Below are 20,667 nucleotides of genomic sequence, written 5' to 3'. Positions count from 1 at the left end.
TCCAGTCATCTTTTGGCTTCCTGCTTTAGCATTCCAATCCCCCATGATGATATCATTTTTTGGTGTAAATTCTAGAAGGTGTTGTAGGCCTTCATAGAACTGGTCAACCTCAGCCTCTTCAGCACCAGTGTTTGGGGCATAGACTTGGACTACTGTGATGTTGAATGGTTTTCCTTGGATTCGAACTGAGATCATTCTGTCATTTTGGAGATTGTATGCCAGTACTGCTTTTCCTACTCTTTTATTGACTATGAAGGCTACGCCATTTCTTCTGAGGGATTCTTGCCCACAGTAGTATACCTGATAGTCATCTGAATTAAATTCACCCATTTCTGTCCATTTTAGTTCACTGATTCCTAAGATGTCGATGTTCAGTCTTGTCTTCTCTTGTTTGACCACATCCAGCTAGCCTTGATTCATGGATCTTACATTCCAGGTTCCTATGGAGTATAGATCTTTGCAGCATCGGACTCTCCTTTCACCACCAGATACATCTGCAACTGAGTGTCCTTTTGGTTTTGACCCAGTTGCTTCACTCTTTCTGGCGCTACTAGTACTAGCCCTCTGCTCTTCCCTAGTAGCATATTGGACCTGAGGGGCTCATCTTCCAGTGTCAGATCTTTTTGCCTTGGTACTGTCCATGGAGTTTTCATGGCAAAGATACTGGAGTGGGTTGCCATTTCCTTCTCCTGTGGATCACGTTTTGTCAGAGCTCTCTGCTATGATCTGTCCGTCTTGGGTGGCCCTGCACGGCATAGCTCATAGCTTCATTGAGTTATGCAAGCCCCTTTGCCATTACAAGGCAGTGATCCCTGAAGTGGCCACCAGATCTACTGGACTACAGATCCCATTACCTTCATTGCTCATACTGTGCTTTCACCCTTTTTGCTAAGGTCACTCTCACCTTGTGCTTCTCTAACTTCTGACATTAAATCAATACACCCTTCCATAACTTCTGTCAGGACTTCCAAACCAATTTTGCTGTCTTCTGATAGCCCTCCCAAAAATGTTTTCAACTTTTGAAACCCAGTGGGGCTTAATTTGAATTCTGAATCATGGTGCATAGGCCTGGGCCATGATATTGCAGCCCTACACACCCTACCTTGGCGTAAGTCCAACTGAACTCAATAGGAGTTACTTCTCTAGGGTCACCATGCATAAACTTGCTTGGTTAGCCACTCTGTTCCACTACCTCTTATTCTAGGGCAAGCAGGCCATGCAAATTCACACATACTATTCACATTTAACAGCAACCACGTGTGTATTTTGCCATTTAAATGCAAATAGTTTTTATAGCTAAGTTTCACATCTAAAGTGTGAATCATTTTTCATTTAACAGCTTTCAAATGGAATGAATGATCTGAAAGTTAGCAAAATCACAGGAAATCCTGTATAACAAGTTAGTCTGGAAGTTCCCTTTTACATTTCTTTTGTCTCAAAAATTCAGAGAAATTTCCCTCCTCCCAGAGGTTCCCTTTTTAATGGCCAGATAAAGAACTACATATTGTATCAGAACCAAAACCCAAGTCTCTTAAGGAGTATGAATTTTATTTATTTATTTATATTTTATTTGGGTATTTTTACCCCATCTAATACATTGCGGGTCTCTGGATGGCTTACAAGTCAAAATCCAATAAATACATATATATACCCAAATAATACAAAACAATCCATGACTGAGCATAAAACATAGTTAAAATATTAAACATTAAAAGTATGGAAGAATAAAAAGGTCCAGACCTGGCGCCAGAAAGTATATAACGTCGGTGCCAGGTGGACCTCTCTGGGGAGCACATTCCATAGCTGGGTCACCACCACAGATAAAGCCCTTCTCCTAACCTCCTTCAAGGAAAGAGTTCCCGGAGCAGGACCTCTGCTGCAGATCATATACGGAAAAAGACGTTCCTTCAGGTATTCTGGTCCCAAACCGTTTAGGGCTTTAAAGGTCATCACCAGCACCTTAAATTGGGTCAGGGCTTCAATTGGAAACCAGTGAAGCTGATAGAGGACCGGTGTTATGGAAGAATAACAACCAGCCCCCAACAGAAACCTGGCGGCTCTGTTCTTAAATTTTATTTAATCATGTGTTTAGTTATGACATTTATATAAGCCACTCAATAACATTCCCACAAAATATTAGAATATAATAATCAACACAATTATCAAAATTAAGATTGCTTTAAAAACCACAGCAAAAACAATAGTGGATTATAATTCACAGTGTTTGTATCATAATTTGGAAAGGTTTGGGAGAAGAAAAAGGCTTTCATCTGGTACCAAGATGCCCATCAGGAAGAGAGGTGCTCCAGAACTAGTCTTTTCCTTGACAGCCACCTTGCTGGGAAACACCTGGAGCAAGCCACAGAACCAGATCACAGGGTCTGGATAGATATGTGTGAGAAGATTGTACCTCAGGGCACAGATGACTCCTACCACCCATACCAATATAGCATCCATATCAATATTTCAGTAAAATTTCAATACATAGAGGACTATTTCAGTAACTAGATAAACAACCAATTCCATTTTCCTTACCAGGTATAAGGGTGGGCTTTGCCACAACAGATGCTTGATTTTTGGAGAGAAACTTCATAAATACAGCTAGATTGGTTGTGTCTTATCACTGAAAAAATAGCAAGTAGATTTGCATTAAAGAAAGAACTGTAACTCAGGGATTTAGTTCTCAGAACGCACAGAGAGTGCTCTCCCGGGACACTAGTTTTGCCCCAGAGCATACCATATACTGTAAAGTCTCCCTCTATGCATGCCTTTAAAGGACCCTGTCCCCTAAGGACATCTCCCTCATTCTAAAGAGAGATGTAAGGATGGGGGAGCAGAAGGCATTTAAGGTCAGGAAAAAAACACTCAGGCAGAAAGCCTGAAGTGTGGGGCAGCTAGAAGGGAAGCATATTTGTTTTCAAGAAGTGAAATGCTGCTTTAAGCACTTGTGCTCCCTGCTTTTCCATGAACGATTCACATATTTTTCATCTGAATGCCAGCATGGTGCAGTGGTTGGAGTGTTGGGACTTGGAAGATCTGGGTCAGCCATGAAGCTCACTGGGTGACTTTGGGCCAGTCACTGACTCTCAGCCCAACCTCCCTCAGAGGCTTTTTGTGAATAAAATGGAGAGGATGAGAGTCATGTAAGCTGCCTTGGTTTCCTTGCAAAAAGGAAAATGTAGATTATAAAAGTAATTATAAAAATAACTGAACAATCTGCTCCTTGGAAAGGAACTGGCTCTGCAAATAGCCTCTGAAATGTTCTCTTCTTCGGGGAACAACATTTTCTGCAGGAGAGTGAGCAGCAAGAAAACACAAGGAATGGGATATCTCTTTCAGTGGGATGTCTCTTTCATGTGAGTCCTGGAAATCCTTCCAGTGTTCTCCTTACATTTCCCTTTTTAAAAATCCCTGTTTTATTCACAGAGTCTAGAAATTCTCTAAAGTTCCCGATGCATCAATTGTTGCATTGCATTTTATCCCACCTTTCTTCCTCTTGTGAGGAATCCAAGGTGGCTGACATAGCTCCATTTATCAACAACAACACTGTGAGGTACCTTGTTTCTCCAAAAATAAGACCTAACTGGAAAATAAGCACTAGCATGATTTTTCTGGATGCTCATAATATAGGCCCTGTCCCAAAAATAAGCCCCAGTTAAGATCATCAGCCAGACAGATGCATTTAGAAAGTCTGCCGCAACACATTTTGGGGTTTGGAGAGTTATGATGATGTTTCAGTAGAAGATGACATGCCTGTATTTGAATTAATGTAGATTTTTGTACATGAATAAATGCAGGGTTTTGTACATGAATAAATGAATAAATGTAGATTGTTGTACACAAAAAAATAAGGCATCACCGGAAAATAAGCCCTAATGCATCTGTTGGAGCAAAAATTATTATAAGTCCTGGTCTTATTTTCAAGGAAATTTGGTAGGTTGGGCTGAGAGTTTGTGACTGGCCCAAAGTCACCCAGGAAGCTTCATGGCTGAGTGAACCTAGGTTTCCCACCTCCCCAGTTCAGCACTCTAACCACCACACCACACCGGCCAATTCAAACTGGGGATAGGGCCTGAATTAATGAGGAAATATATACTTAAATGTGTGCATAAGCATTTCCTATCAGACTGGTCTTCATAGGGAAGAAAGTAGCTTCCACTTTATTCCTAACCCTGCCCCCACCCCTATTAACATTAACATCAGACTGAACCATTAGAAATGCATCAGAATTAAAGTGACACATCTCTTTGGAAATACTCTGTTTTAATGAAGAATACCTAACAGACGTCCTGATTATTTGGCCTGATGCCAAGTTGCCAGCTTGAGACCCAATTCATGTTAGCCCTGTGGCACAGCACTGCCCTATGCATATTTCCTTAGCTGTAAAATTGTCATGGGGTTCAGTGGCACTTACACCCAAACAAGCATCCCTGTGGGGTTTCAGTTAACCCATGCCTAATACGCTTCATTTCAGTGATTCTTAATCACAACCATGTTTAGTTGGGTTGCTCACAGGCACCAATAAGATGCAATCTTAATGCACCAAAACTAGATTCTAACATTTACACAAAACATCCATGACCCATTTCTTATTAGAATAGGTCACAAAAAGATCCGTGGCTGGGCTTTACAGTCTGCACTAGGGAGAACTTAAGGAAGGTAAAGCAATTAATGAAAGCAATGTTTATTGATTGTACAATAGAGGGTTTTAAAAAGAAGTTCCCATATTTGTATAACAACGGAGGGAGACAGTGAGAGGCTGCTTAGAAAAAGAATCTGGCTTAAAAGAGACATTCCTTCAGTTCCTTTTGAAAGTTCATTTTAAAAACACACTCAACACTGGATAGGAAAACACCATTGAGCAGCCAAGTTTCCCCGCATTTGGCTAAGCTAGATGCCCAAAAATATACAGAACGTGCAAGTTCACTTGGAAAGGGCCACCAAACTCCTATCTAAATCATTGGAAAGCAAATGAAATAAGACCTAAGCAAATAATCCTGATTGCAAATGGAAACAAAACCAGCACTCTTGATTGGCCACGACAATCTTTTTGTTCCTTGTACTGCATAAAAAAGGGGAAAATTGAGCTGACTGCACCTTAATTGCCAAAGACCTTGGCCATCCCTCACCATCGTTTCCATGTAAGCAGAATGCCCTGCGGCATGCTCCTTGAATATGGATGCTGGTTCAACATGGCTGGAAGCCCTGGTTGTCTGATTGTTTGGCTCAGGCTCCAGGTGCAGAATGTGAAGCCTAGCAGATGAAGGGGTGAAAACTTGTGGAGTTGCTTCTAAGATTGCCTGCTTGGGCAGATGATGACAACGGGAGGTGGAGGTGGTGTCAGGGGAAGAACATGGCTGTGTTGTGTGGTGCCTGATGGTAGGGAATGCAAACAACAGCACAGATTAAACCAAGCTGAAAAATATACTGCCCCCTTGATTCTGTTTGCTGGAGGTGGTGTTAGGGGTGTCCCACTACGTCTGAAGCCCCAAATCTTCCCTTTGGAGGCCTGAATTTCTGGGATACCATCTGGATGACCCACCACCCTCTGCCCAAGGACAGTTGCTGAAAGGAAGATACATGGATCCAGATCTCTGTTGAGTCTGAGCTCCTTATATTGGGTAATTTTTGTCCACCTCCTGCTGCCGCCTCACTTTGAATCTTCCTGCCTGCACTCCTTTCCCCTGTCCATGTGTCCCTTTTTACAAATAAGTGTATCCTTAACGGACAGGCTCCTTGAAAGACACACAACAATATATGTGTAAATGCAAATGTATGCTCTTGTTTGTGGGGAGGGGGACCCTAGAAACACTGAGAAGGCTAGAACCATAAAGATCTAAAATATCCTAACAGACAATCATGTTCTGGCAGTGTTTTGTTTCTGATTGTTCCTGTTTTGCAGATTTGAAGGTGTATGATATAGATAGCATTCTCCATCATATTCAAGCTCATCCACTATAGACATAGGATTTGGAAGTGGTTCGCAATACCTCAAACATTTGCAAAGCTTGTTTGATGAGAGGCAAGAAATGAACGTGGGTATTCCACAATATTCCACAACAGAGTGATGCATAGTACCTAACACATACTGGTATACAATCTTCAGTGACTTCTAATATCCTATATGTGTATATGCAACCCTCTCTGATTTTTTTTTTATTTTGGATTTATATCCTGCCTTTTTCCTACAAAGGGCTCAAGGCAGCTTACATCATTCTCCTCCTGCATCTTATCTCCACAACAACATCCCTGTGAGGTAGGTTGGGCTGAGAGTCTGTGACTGGCCCAAAGTCACCCAGTTGGCTCCATGGCTGACTGGGGACTAGAACCCAGGTCGTCTGAGTCCCAGTCCCATGCTCTTAACCACTACGCCACACTGGGGAGTGCATGTAGAATTTCATTCTGAACGTGTTGTTAAACTGGGAGAAATTACTGAGGATAAATAGCAACTCTAGTGCATTGGGATCTTTAGCAACCACGGATCAGCTTACAGGCACAAGTCAATGTACTGGTTTTACCCTTTAAATGGCCTGGCTCCAACCTGCCTGAGGAACCAGTTTCACCAGTGACGTGCACCGATGTGCTTGAGATTGGTAGCAGAACTTTTGCTCCAAGTGCCTCTGAGAAGAGTTTCCTAATAGCAGAAGCAAGACATTTTCTAGCCACCATATCAGGGCATGTCCTTCAGAGGGTGCCAGTTTCTGTTGCAGGTAGACGAGGCAAAGCTGGTGAAGTATAAAATGGAATTTAAATATATTTTGAGCTCTGTTTAAGATGTTTATATACTGAATATAACACTACACACACTTTTAGTTCTCAGCCCCTCCTTGCCGTATGTCTTCCTCCATTTTATTGTGCAAATGATGGGGGCGGGGAGAGGCAGTGCTTAGAAATCCCAACTTGAAAAGTGTCATTGCTAGAAGCAAATCATCTCATTTGCCCTACCTCAAAATCTGACAAGGATGTTGAACGAAATGCTTTTAGTATATGGCTTTACTCTGGTGAATTAGGGTTGCAAAGGCATTTATTTTAAATGAGCAGCCCTGGTATGAATCTTTTGTGGGATGCATCTTCTGTACTCAGAAGTTTTCCATGTGGGCACATAGCGAGGTAGCACCTTTTTGAGAGTAACAGGAAAGATCAAAGGGTAACACTCATTTATGTGTGCACTCTGAGACACAGAAGACAAGAAAAATGCCTTGTGGTAAGAGGTGTGAAACCAGCTGTCCTCCAACCATTGCCATTTTTAGTGGGTGCAAATAAAGTGTGGGCAGAAAGTTAAAGACACACACCTACCTATGCATTTGTTAGATCTATGAAAGTGGCACTTCAGCCAGGCAGTGTGAGGGGAAAACCAGATAGTCCTGGAGCAGGAAGGAAATGAGTGTCATTTAACAATATATTTCCACTGAACTCAGGAGAAATAGTTGTTTCCAAGTAAGTGTGTTTACACTCTGTACATATCACCAATACTACCAAATAAACAGTATTAGCATCTACTAGAACAAGTAATGGTGGAGACAGGTCCTGCTGTCACTGCAAAATTTCTCCTCGTGGCGTGTGGGTGACTATTTCGCAGTGATAGAGGACTTTGGATATACAGAGGGATGTAACTACCAACTGAAGCAGGACTTGGCTTCTTCTCCAAGCCTGGTCTTCAGGAACATGCTGGGTGTGTAATCACATTTCTAGCTTCTACTGTATTAGCAAACTACTAGCATGCCATACTGGTTAGAACTGGGGGTGTGGGAGGTCCAAGTTCTAGTTCCCACTCAGCCCTGAATCTTACTGGGAGACTTAGGACCCATAACTGTCTCTCAGTCTAGCCTGTCTCACAGGGTTGTTGTGAGGATAACATAGAGGACTGTGGAAACCACTTTGGCTTGTGACAAGCGGAAAAGACACAGGATGATAATACCTGGAAATTAGCACCTTGCACATACTATCTTTATACATGATCACATAGAGTGAAGTATTTGTAAATTCACAAATACACTTGTATAAGTAATGGTAACTTGACTGGCCTCCTACTGAGTTCTCAATTATTTGGTGTTACAGTGATACAGACTATGACAAAAATTTCATCCCCTAATTTCAACTCATTTAACTTTGCAAGGTTTTGTTCTTGGAGAGCACATTTGAATATTTACAGCTGCAAACTATGTGTATGATGCACACCTGCTGTTCTGTTTTGGAAAGGGCTTGTGCTGCTTTGCATTGTCCCCAGTAGTTATCCCTTCTCCATAGTCGGTCTCTTCAGAGGAGTTATTTCAGACTGCCATTTGTCTGCCCCAAGCAACTACTGCATTTGTACCCAAGAGGAAGGTCTTCAGGAGTTAATGTAGCAATACACTTCTTGCGACATAATAATCCTAGTAAGAAGGGGTTTGAGGCGCTATCTAGTGGTCAAAAAAGGAACAGCATTCAACAGCTGCATTTCAATTAATTGGTTTGGGGGGAACTACTTCACAGCAAAGGTCCTGTTCCTATTCCATATGACATGGGTTCCCTGAAAGAGTTGAAGAGTGAAGGTATGAAAACGCAAACACAGGGAAATCTTTCATGGAAGATCATGGAAATTGTGTCATGCTTTTATTGCCTATTTCCAGCACATAAAGAAGGCCTCTAAATATTAGATGTCAGTGACTGCAGTAGAAATTTATTTTGGTATTAACTGGGAAACAGTCCCCTTTCCTTAAATTCAATAATTTAGATCCAAAAAGTGCCTTGCAGGAGCTCTGCTCAAGGAAAATGCCCTGCACCCTATTTTGGAGGATCTTCTTTTCTTCAGCAGGGTCCCCAAACTTTGAGCAACGTTCTAGGGAGCTGTAGGAACTGTTCTGAGAGCAGTGAGGTCTTCTTCCACCAGCCCAGTTGCACATGCTTAAATCTGGAACTCCATGAATTTCAGAGATTTTTGTGTAAATGCACATGCAAGCATTTTATTGAAGATACTGTTAAGTAGAACTGTGTGGCTACACTAGAACATAAAGGCCACTTGCAGTGCAAAGAAGGACTTGCCATAGTGAATCAGCAAGTCCAGCTTGTGAGTTTGGAACATGCACTTTCGGTTTGCATTTACAACTCTACTTCCTCCGAACTCAAAAATTCTGAGCCAGTGCTTCTCCATTGCATGCACAGTGTGCTTGCTGTTTTCTGCTGTATTTCCTAAAAAGCTCAGAAATCGAAGTTTCCAGTGTGTAACCTGGTGTTAGTGAAAAATGTTATTGCACTCTGGTGTAGCACAGCAGAGACCAAATACATCTGCTTTCATTTACATCATCCTGGGCAGTGTTGTAATTGATGTCAAACTGACTGTATACAATTCTGGGAAAAATGGCAGTTAATCATTGCTAGAATGCAAGGGTAGCAAGAGCTCACAATTAATTCTGAGATTTAAAAAAATACAGAAACAAGCTAATTGAATGAGGTGCTCATTTTTACTTTTAAATCTGTTAAAGTGAATACATAGAAGCCAACATATTTATCTTATCCCTCTGATGGGCAAATGTGTAATAGTTTGCTCTTGACTTGACAACCCAACACCAGCTGTTGTTACATGCATTCTCAAAGTTCTGGCCCCATGCTTACTGAAGTATTTCTTCTGGAAGTTTAATTGTAGAAGTTTACAAAAACATATTACTACAAAAGTATCCTTCTGAGATGACTCATCCTCAGGGAGAAAAAAAGAGATCTCTGGTATATAGAGTTCTGGGGTGACCCTGTTTGTGGGCACTGGCAGGACAGAGATGATAGATATTACCAGAGAGTCCTACTGAAAACAAGGTAGGACTGGAGGTGTCACCATACCCTTGCCTTCAAAGACTTTTAAAATCAAGCAGCCACAAAACTTATAAATAGGTTGGTACCATTATGTATTATGAACAAATGAGAACGTATTAATTCAGCTCTTGAGCTTCGATGCCTGTGTTTCTTTGTTAAGACCAGAAGTTATAGCATGGGTACACAGAATATTTGCCTTTATTTTTTACTTTGCTATGTCTGATTCTTTTACATTTCTCAGGTCCCACTGTGGCCCCCACAGCTATTTCATTATTTTTGTGAAAAAGAAAATAAAGGACTGTTTTAATTAAACCTTAAGCAGAGCTTCCATTTCTAGGCAAACTGTAGACTCTTAGTTTTTTTAAAAAAAAGTTTAAGTCAAAACTATTGAATGGGACTGATAATGAACTCTAGAACATTTTGGATGAAAGAAAACAGACCCTTGGAAAGTTGATTATTTTTCAAGACTGTCCATTCAGAAGCAGTTAATTTGAATATGCAAACAGCTAATGCATACTGGGTAGCAGGCAAGAAAGACTTTGGGGCCTGCTCTCCTGATGCCCCACCCTGAGCCAACTTACTACTTACAGGTAGGATACGATAAAAGAGATTATGCAAATGAAAAAAAATTGTCAAATGGCAGTAGACAGGTATACACAGCCCACCTACCAGTTTTGATAGTCTACAGCAGCTCTACTAAATGGCAGTCAAGGTCTGGAAGAAGTTGTATGCAAAAGATGCTTTCCTGCTTTGTAATACTGCATTGCAATCAAATTAGGCAGATGGTTGATTATTGTACATATCTGTATGTGATGCGTGAATATGTGTAACCTGATGGCAAAGCCCCTTGTTATTTCAAGGTTAAATGCAAAAAGCTATTTCAAGCTGCAAAAGTGATTAGTTTAATAGAAACATAATACCCATGCACTGAAAACTTTATTTAGAACATGGAATTTGTATATCAGAACAAATTCTTTCAAATCTAGTTTTTTTCTTAACAAAAATTTACATTAAAGCTACACACAAAACTGCACACAAAAGATTTATGTTTGCTTCTATACAACATATGCAATAGGAAATTTAACTAATAAACCTTAAAGACACTTTTCCCAGGAAAACCATGTGGATAAAGATGTTCCATTTTACAGTGGAAAAACCTTCCCTCTTTTGAAGTCTTGTACTACCATCAATACGTTTTCACTTGAAAGGTACAGTTGAAAGTAAACTCCCAACATTTTAAATAGAATATACTTACAAGTAAGTCATCTTTCCATCATAGCTAGATTTATATTAGTATGATCCATTCTACTTTCACTTATAAAATGGATACATTGCAGAACTGTACAATCTGTTTGAATAAATACATGATTTACAGATATACAAAGACACCACTTTCCAAATTTTTAGTACTGGTTTTGTTCTGCAGATAATTACTCAATATGTGTGTAGAGTCTATTCTAGCCATGTCCTATCTACATTCAGCAAAGCAAGTCTCTTCCATTCCTATAGCAGAGAGAGGCAATTATTCAATTTACTCAGTAGAAAATATTCAGTGTGGTTTTGTTTTATTATGGATCACTGGGGCAAAACCCTTTTAGAGTCAGCAGCTGCTACTGCTTATAGAAACTATTGTTATAAAGCAACCCAAAATGTTCTTTTTCTGAAAGAACTTGATTGGCAGATAGAACTTCTCTGATCGAATAAGAGAGAACAAACACAAGATCACTCTCAGAGACGTCTTCACTTTCTTCCAAATGGATCAGACCATACTTTTAATCCTGGGGGGGGGGGGGGGAGAAAACATCTTAACTTGTCACATCATCTTTTCCATACTTCAGTAAATGTGCATGTTCTATGTACACAAGTGAAAGTCAAATAACTTGGCTCCAACCCTAGGATGCAATCCTGTAGCAATGATCATAAGCCCCTGAATTCAGCAGTTTACAATCAACCTATCCAGAATGAAAAGGAGAGCAGAGATCTTCTTTGCCACTTTGTCCTCCCGTTCTGCAGTTTTGCTAGACTGGCTTTTCTGCCTAGCAAGAGTACTTCAGAGATGGAAGGATGGATGCTGGAGAAGCCTTAGGATAATTTGTAGCCCAGCCTTTCCAGTCTCTTCTCCCCTCTGACTGGCATGTTCCCTGCTACCTCTCTCTGAAGTTCTTTTGCCGGCATGGTTGATTTTGTGCTGGCTGCAATGTGGAGTGGAGAACACAGGTTTTGACCTTGGATCTGGAAAACTATTCTATGACCCCTCAGATACTATCTAGGTGCCACAGGATTGCTACCTTAACTGTTTTTCATAAAAATGCATACAAGAAAATACCAATCTCTTACTTTTATTTGAAGGAAGAAAAGGACTCAATATACACAACAAAATCCATGCATTTCTATTTGACTCACATTATGCATTTTTTTTAAAAAGGAAAACCAGACCAAACTTATATTTTGCTAAGCTATCATTTTAGAAGTGTACTACAGCTGAGATGTTGTCCTAAATGAATCTCTTTGCATGTCAACATCTTTGGGACTGGAATGGAATTATTACATAACTAACAGAAAAACATTTCAACAGAACTTTTAGAGATATACCTGCAGGCTGAACATCTTCTTGGATGATACCAGCTCGATTTATTGCTTGCTGCCTTTCTGACAAACACAAAATACTAAAGTGGGTAAGAAAGCACATTTATGTTGGGCAAATTTGCCCAAATATTTATAAACATGTGGTAAGAGGGTAATGGTGAATATCAGCCTGCTTAAAACATTTATCCACCCCAACCGTTTTTCACAAAAGACATAAATGTTCAGGAAGAAGCAATAAAACAGAAAATGCTATTTATAAGAAAATAATCTCATCCTAGTTATATGTTTGAAACAGGCAATAGCAGTGGAGAGTCACTGTGGCATTTCGGTTCAGATGTTCAAGCAGAATCACTTCCCCACATTGCCATGAAGATTACCGGGCAACTTTGTGTTAGTCATGGACTCTCAGTCTGACCTACCCCACAAGGTTGTTCTGAGGATAAAATGGTGGATTGTGTAAACTTCCTTGGGTTTCTTGTAAGAAAAATAAAGAACATAAATATAATAAATAAAGACACAAGGACTATAATTTCCCATAAATTCAGGGTCTAGCCAGTGTTTGCCAGACAACTGATAGACACTGATACGTAAATCAGCAAATGAAGCCACATTTATCAGCATTTATAAGCCACATTTATCAGCAATTGATAAATCAGCAAATGAAGCCACATTTTTAGAATGTTACTTAGGAGTTATTCCCTGCCCCGGGAATTTGCACCTTCTTTGTAAATTTTCTAGAGCCTTCTGAAGACCTTGTTTGATTTGCTTGGTTTTGCTCTCTCCAGAAGTTGATCAGTGTCTTCCCCTGCCTTTTTTTGTTTTGAAATTGTAACACTATTTTTAAATTGTGGTATTTTTAGCTTTTAGTATGCACATTATGGAATAAAAGTTCTTCATGAATCTTTGAAGCTAAGAAATTATTAAAATAAAATAAAATATAACTAGTCAGTTCTTAGGCTGCAATCCTATACATGCTATCCTAGAACAAGTACCACAGAACTCAGTGGGGCTTACTTCTGAGTAAAAATCTATGGGAATGAACTGGTAATTTAACTGGAAGTCTTGCTGGAACAAACTAAGCACCCCAAGCATATTGCTAGTTTTAAAGCAGGATTCTGGATACCAACTTACCAGGCATTCAAGAATTGCCTTTAGGCTGGCAAATGTTACACAAACTTTACAAAAATGAGTTGAGACCGTAACCAGCAAAGCAGGTAGAGTGGACAGACTAAACAGACTTCTCTTTCCCCTAAGTGGGGGGTTAGCGTGTTGGCACTATACATTGTATTCCAATTTGGCTCTGGGAACAGACTTAAACTAGTTGATGGTCCCTGTTGGTATTATTTGTTTAAAGCTTGATTTCAGAGCAGAGCCGTATTTCCATAACTGTGACAGGAGAGCATACACATAGGAAACATATACCAGTGAATTTCAATCCTTTCCTTCACTTGCAAGCATTCTGAATGAAAATGACATGAAAATGTATATTGGCACCCGATATAAATGCTGTTGTATGTTGTATTTTAAATGTTTTTTTTCTTTTAAATTGTTATATTGTTATATTTATGTATTTTTTTATTTTTTGTGAGCCGCCCCGAAGCTTTGTTGTGATGGGGGTGGCACAGAAATGTTTTAAATAAATAAATAATACTTGGGAATCAGACCCAAGAATGATTTTCAATCAGCTGCAGGAATGGGTTTCAACTGCACAAAGCAAAATAGCTGCAGTGGTCATTAACCAAAGGAAATACTGAGAAACATGTGTGTATGCTATGGGGTAGTGTTGGTGTTCTATCTTTTCACCAAGAATCAAGATCAGAATTGCTCATTACCCCAAATCAGTAACTGGAGGAACTGGCCTCTCAGGGAACCAAAGAAGGCATACACACTATCACGTGCAAAGAATGCGAAAGTTTTGCATTGCATTTCTACATAACTGGGAAGAGGAACCAGCTTCCCAAACACATCACATCCAAATAGATGGTGCATAGTTCTCACAAAACAAACATTTGCATAATATTTTCATAGGGCAATGGATGCAACTTTTCTTACAACAGGTGCGATTTTCTTGCCTACTCTTGGTTGCCTTACACACACACACGTGCGCACACCTGCCACATAATGGCTGCACCATTAGTGTGTTACTTTAATATATCATTGTTCACCAGCCAATCACAAAGGCACCTATATAACTTCTTTTCTAATTTTTCTATGAGCTGACTGGAAGCTGAACTAAGCAGCTGTTGGATCTGCAGCTGTGGGCTCAAGTTAGAAGCTGAACCAGGGTAACTGGACAGTCTAAAAGCATTTTTAAAAATACAAAAAATTGTACTGGGAGGAAACATTCACATTTTGTGAACATTCATATTTTCTGCTCTGTAAACAAATCCTTCAAAATGTAAAGAATGTGCCCTGAAGCCTATTAGGCTAGACATGCACATGTCCTGAGTGGAGCTGGCTGGAGCCAGGGATCAGACTTGATGGCCTGGGAGACCCCTTCCGACTCTATTTCTAAGCCAGTTTTAATTGTTGAGCTTCTCTTTACTTACAGCACCAAAAATCTTAAGGACATGCTAAGAGCCCTTCTGGATCAGACCAAGGGCCTGTCTAGTCCAACATTCAGTTCACACAGTCGCCAACCAGCTGTCCACAGGATCCCATTAGTGCGACAGCATCCTTCCATCCATGTCCCCCTGCAACGGCTTTACACAGGAACACTGCCCCTGACACCGGAGGTAGCACTGGGCCATCAGAACTAGCAGCCGCTGGCAGCCTTCACCTCCATGAATCTGCACAGCCCCCTCTTAAAATTATTCAAAGGGGTGACCATCGCTACATCTGTGCAAGTTTCTTTCCTGGTTCAATAAGGTTTTGGTTTTGCATCTTTGCATTTCCAGTTTGAGTTCTAGGGAGAGCTCTGCTCCGGGGATATAAATGCGAAGTGTGCCTCTCTTCCACCTGCCCGCCGCGTGGGAACAGCGTGCAGCGAAGGCGACCCGAGAGAATGGCAAAGGGGGACCGGCGAGCGCCAGGAGCGAAGGCGAGGGACGCGCGTGCGCAGACGCCTCCTGCCCTGACTTACTGTACTCCTCGAGGTGCTGGAGGGGCCGGAAGTAAATAGGGTAGAAGGCCGCCCCCACCATGGCCACGAACCCGCCGAAGATGAGGACCGTGCGAGTCAAGTGCGCCATGAGCAGACGCTGGGAAAGGGCGCCGCGGTCACTCACCCTCAGCAAACACCACGAGAAAAGTATTTCCGCTTCCGGATCCGGAGGGGAGGGGAGAAGGCACGCTCCGTTAGCGCCCCTCCCACTCGGCCGTGAGCCACCGCGAGCGAGTTCAAATACGGCGCCAGAGGTGGGCTCTTCTGTAATGGTGTTCTTCCCCGCCCCCTGGTGGCCGCAGCCGGCAGGATCCGAAGCATGGCAGGACTAGCGGCAGAAAGGAGAAACAAAACCTAGAGTTGTGGCTCGAGCAATTGTTCCAGCCAGCCATGTGCAAGCTCGCGGCAGTACTAATTGTGGCACTCTGCCTCTTGAAAACTGTCCATTTGACGCACCAAGATGAGAAGCCTTTATCTCTGGACACTGGAAGGATTAACAGAGTACTTTCTAGTCTTCTGTTAATAGTATTTTAAAATAATTCTAGGCCAACTTTTAAGGCAGTTCAAACTTCTCTCTGTGCCCCAAAACAATTTTTGTATTTTTTTTATTGTTATGCTACCCAGTTACCTACACAATGACAAAATGATAATGCAAGCAAAAGTTCATAAAAATAGACATAAACAATTACATATCTGGCCTAAATGTTTGCTAGGCCATATGCCTCATAGTTTATAATATACTATAAAAGCAAAGTTCATTGCTTTTATAGTATATGACAGAAGTAAGTTACCATCATGTGAAATACAGAGTTTGCCACATGTCAGTGTCATATGACCAAGGGTAGAGGCATGCTTGGTATCAAATACTGGCAATTCTGTTTACACAGATAATAGTTCCACCCTATTTCATGAGAGATAGCAAGGCCCCAAGATTTCGTCCTATTTAAATCTAGAATAAAATTAAGTCTGTGAGCTGATGGTCAAAAAAAGCCAAATTAATTAAGGGTCAAATCTAAACTTGCAACCCAATCTTAATCATGCATATTGATATTTCAGAGGAAGTGTGTAATTCACATCCAGGTCATCAGTTCATTCAGATATTTTGCCTGTACAACTATGAAAACATAAGTTGCTTCAAGAAAACCAAAATACAGAAAGATCAAATAGGTGGGGGCTTGTTCCTCTCTCTCTCTCTCTCTCTCTCTCAACTCTGTGAAAGTTTTTGTATACCTTGGCTCAATTATCAATGCAAAGGAAGATTGCAGCCAAATGTAACTCGAAAGTATTTCCAGATCTAGGGATCGTCTCCAACTAGACAAATCAGAATGCAATAAACTGCAGGTTCAGTCATACATAATGATGCACGAGCACCCATCTCAAATGGCCTAGACATGTCCTCTCCACCAAAAATGACCTAGGATCATTTCCACTTTCCACTTATGTCTGAATGGACACAGGAAAATGTTGTAATGATACCAGCAACCCCACAGGAAATAATGAAAAGATCAAAACTGGAAAAAAAACTAAGCAGCAAGGGATCTTTGAGCATGGAGAGTATTTATGACTTAATATAGTTTTCATCTCAAAGCATTTATTCTGGCTTCAGCTCTCTAACACCACCTCAACCTTTGTGTGGAATACTTATACCACTATAGTTAGTCTATATTCAGCTCTTGAATGAGATGCTATTGATTTTCTAAACTCTCTTCACATTGAATTGCATATGAGACCAGTTCTGCTTCCTATGTTTTTAACCTTGACCACTGCATCCTGATAGAGAAATGGACCATATTTGGAGGGAAGGGGGAAATACTTGCATAGGCTAAGGATAGAATGACCATGCAATAGCTCCTGAACATTCCTTCAGCTCTGATGTGCATGTCATTTCCTGGCTGCACAAGCGTTTTTTTTCTCTTGACACTTAACATATTACTAAATTGCACATTGAAAAAAGAGGTGCAAAAAGGATTAAGCAAAATGAATATCAGTTATTATGAAAGAATAATTAAAGGAGTGGTGCTGCTAGATATCTTAGGACCCTGTTGCTGTTCATGTGTGTTCTGGTTAAAGTTCCTATTGTCTCTACCCAGTATGACCTTTAGCCATTCATTCATTTATTCACTACTGTATTGCTTGTAGTATCTATCATAGTAACTCAGGTCGTGCATAATATGTTAGTTGGCACAAACCTTTCTTGGAATATAGCATTTGAAAAACACACTGAGGTATGTGAAGTGACAACTAGAACTAACTGTATGTTTATTTATTACCTTTTTTTACTTTGTTTTCATAGTGCGCAATAGCCAAAACTCTCTGGGAAATTCACAACAATTAAAACCATAAAACAGCACTTGAAAAAATACAGTATAGGTTCAAATGTTTAGAATGGTAGTATAAAATAAAACACAACACTCAGGTCTGCAAGCAAGCCTTGCAAACAAAACTGCTTTCTATTGACACATTGCAAACTTATATGCCTGAAATGGAAGATAGGGCAAGAAGCCAACAAGCTGAGAGCTCTCTGAAAAGTGCTTTGTCCCTGAACCAAACCGCCTGTAGAATTGGAGCCCTCATGCTATAGTGGAGTGGGAAGGGTAGAATTTGGAGTTGTTTTGGAAGGAGGAGTTTCTGGAAGAGGCTTTTGAGAAGTCGGTCATTGCAAAGGAGGGCAAGCATGTGGTTGCACTGGTAGTGTCCTGCTGGTGTTCTCAGAGTCTGAACACAAAACAATTCATCTACCTTAAGGGGGGAAAGTATTACTATCCAACAAACTGGAAGAATATTGACATCAAATAAACCTCCTGAGGTAGATGGGCTCTTTGTGAGATTGTAGGAAGCTTTATTGAAACTTTATTGACTCAATTGTATGTGTTATTCAATGCATAACCATAAGCAGCTCCCAACATCTGGATTTAGGGATCAGAATTTAAAACTCTAGGCCTAAAGGTGGGCAAAAGCCCTCATAAAACTAGCAGCAGAGTTTTACATGTTAGAATTCTACTCATTATTCATAGTTGCAACCACATAATATAGACATAACTTTTTTCAGATTCCATTTCCCTGCACTGACATTTGGGAATCTACTCTGCTTACCTTACTGTTTGATTGTACTAGGAGATTACGGTGTGACATCTATAAGCTGTGTTGAGATATAATTCACTCAGGCTAGACAAGCACACTTCAGGGAATAACAGTGCTCATCTCCAGCACACTGTGGGAACAGGCAGGAATAATCCTGAAGTAATAACACCAGCAATCAAAAACATTAGGCAGCTTGTGACATACCACTATGAAATGGCTGGTTTTACTTGCATTAGAAATTCTGGAAATGCTACTGAGAAACTGCTAATCCAACCTCTCTCAAAGCAATCTAAGATGTCTTTTGATATAATGCCAAGTAAAGAGCCACCAAAATGATTAATGGTATATATATAAATAGGAATGTAGAAATGTAAACAAGTAAGAATTAGACTGTATTAAAGAGGAAACATGCAAAGACACAAGCAGGTGCCCAATGAATTCTGAGCAATGGATATGAATAACTCATTGGAAAGGGATGTTAATTAATGCCCATCATTTAAGGTCAAGAGTGATTTGAAGAATGAAGAGTTGTAAAACTCCTTAATGTTTGAAGAGTGTTGTGTAGTAAAGCAATATTACTTTATTACTCATGGTCAAAGATCTGCTTTACTTATCAGTTAATGGCAGATAATGAATGATGAATAAATACTGTACAAGGTATACACCATCAGGTCTGAAATATCAGGGTTTGGGAATAACTGTTAGGTTTTAAGTAGTAAATTCTGTAATAGGAGTTGTTTTTTTCAAAGATGGGATTTAGAATCAATCTTAACTAGCCTGAAAAATAATCTTAAGCATTTTTTTGTGCTCTAAGGTACAATTCAGTGTGTGTTTAAAGCAAAAACTAAAAAAGGTCAACAACTTGCAGCATGCCGAGCCTTCCAGTATGTCCAACTAACTAATCCTACTTAGTACAAAACCAAAGCGGGATGAAATTAGTGGTGCACTCTTTGTTTGAAGTATTTAATGCAGTATAGACCATTAACTGGTAGCCACAGACTTCCTAAATACAGAAATATAATTAAATTACATTCAACAAGGCAATATATTTAACAAGATATTCTGTCTTTTCTTCAAGAGAAGTGGTGGAAAAATATATGAGGGTTATGAATGGAAGACATCCTCTTGACCCCCTCATAAAATTAGATTGCAAAATGAAAACATTGTCTGGAAGCATCCTTTAACTGGATAAGAGCATACAAAAGAGCTGGTTCAAGGCAGACAATATTGATACGGGCTTTCTATACAAGCTAGCCAATGTATCTTCTTTCAGTTTCATGACAGCATTATGTAAGTCTTTTCTGCTTTTCTGCTAGGTAACCTCTGGATGGCACTGTAGTACAGCAAAATAATGCAAATAAAATCATTAGAACCAGTATTTTCTTTCTCCCATCAACACTAATACCCCATTTTCTCTGCTCTAAAATACTTGCTAAAATTGCTGTTTACAAACAGCAACAAAATTAGGGGGTCATAACATTGTCTAAAGAACCCATAAACAACCATGAATTGGGACTGGCAAGCTCACAATGACTACTTTGTGTAGAAATGATCACATTGTATTGGGTGAGCAAGAGAGAGGTGGAAAAACCAGTCACAGCACAGCTTTTATTTTTTATTTTACTTGCAGTACTGGCTGCTGTTGTTATACTGTATGACGTGCTATTATAAGTGAGCAGAGTGTTTTCCAGTAGATCCTGATCTATCCTTACCATAGAACATATGCAACACACTGCATTCTACAGTGCAAGGAAAGACACAGTCTAGCTGTCTTTTAGGGCAGTTTGTCTGCCATTACTTATCTTCTAATAGATCAATTGCTGAAGAAGCCTTTGGGTAGTCCAGACCAAAGAGTTAAACAATCACAGTTCTATGCTTTTTTGTTGCTTTCTTTCTCACAGTAAATGTTTGCATCATGCACAACTTAGTAGGAAGGGAGAGATTCATGACCAATGTTTTGGAGCAACAGAAACATATGTTGCTTTTTTTTTTAATAGAAATTTTATTAGGATTTTAAAACTAAAACTACAAACAACAATCATCGCACACACCGGATTTACTGGATCAGCCCCCTACTACATATCTTTTAACATTCTATGATCATACTAGAATCC

At 40.1% G+C, this 20,667-nt stretch overlaps 2 protein-coding genes across 3 annotated transcripts in view; one reads left to right on the top strand and one right to left on the bottom strand.

Annotated features, from left to right (window-relative positions):
• Positions 1 to 20,667, top strand: part of SEL1L3 (SEL1L family member 3) — a 69,822-nt gene that overhangs the window by 3,745 nt on the left and 45,410 nt on the right. The window lies entirely within an intron of this gene.
• SMIM20 (small integral membrane protein 20) lies at positions 10,701 to 15,619 on the bottom strand. 2 transcript variants are annotated; one of them, XM_044418123.1, is made up of 3 exons: positions 15,452 to 15,618; positions 12,376 to 12,432; positions 10,701 to 11,561 (listed from the first exon to the last, which is right to left on the bottom strand). In XM_044418123.1, exons 1-3 carry the CDS (start codon positions 15,558 to 15,560, stop codon positions 11,524 to 11,526), a joined length of 204 nt encoding a protein of 67 aa, XP_044274058.1. In that variant the 5' UTR covers positions 15,561 to 15,618; the 3' UTR covers positions 10,701 to 11,523. The 2 variants fall into 2 exon arrangements, with proteins under 2 accessions (XP_044274058.1, XP_044274059.1); XM_044418124.1 differs by lacking the exons at positions 10,701 to 11,561; positions 12,376 to 12,432 and adding an exon at positions 12,451 to 12,843 and having other exon boundaries at positions 15,452 to 15,619.

This window comes from Varanus komodoensis, unplaced genomic scaffold (assembly GCF_004798865.1).
Source record: "Varanus komodoensis strain SLA01 unplaced genomic scaffold, ASM479886v1 scaffold9, whole genome shotgun sequence".
In the NCBI taxonomy this organism is placed as follows: Eukaryota; Metazoa; Chordata; class Lepidosauria; order Squamata; family Varanidae; genus Varanus; species Varanus komodoensis.
Note: the sequence above shows the minus strand (reverse complement) of the source record. Positions and strands in the feature narration are given on the sequence as shown.

Excerpts from the sequence above, each read along its gene's own strand:
- SMIM20 (XM_044418123.1), bottom strand. The coding sequence starts at position 15,560 with ATGGCGCACTTGACTCGCACGGTCCTCATCTTCGGCGGGTTCGTGGCC. Across the intron at positions 12,433-15,451 it reads CCAGCACCTCGAGGAGTACA|AAAGGCAGCAAGCAATAAAT; the intron begins GTAAGTCAGGGC and ends TGTGTTTGTCAG. Across the intron at positions 11,562-12,375 it reads AGAAGATGTTCAGCCTGCAG|GATTAAAAGTATGGTCTGAT; the intron begins GTATATCTCTAA and ends CCCCCCCCCCAG.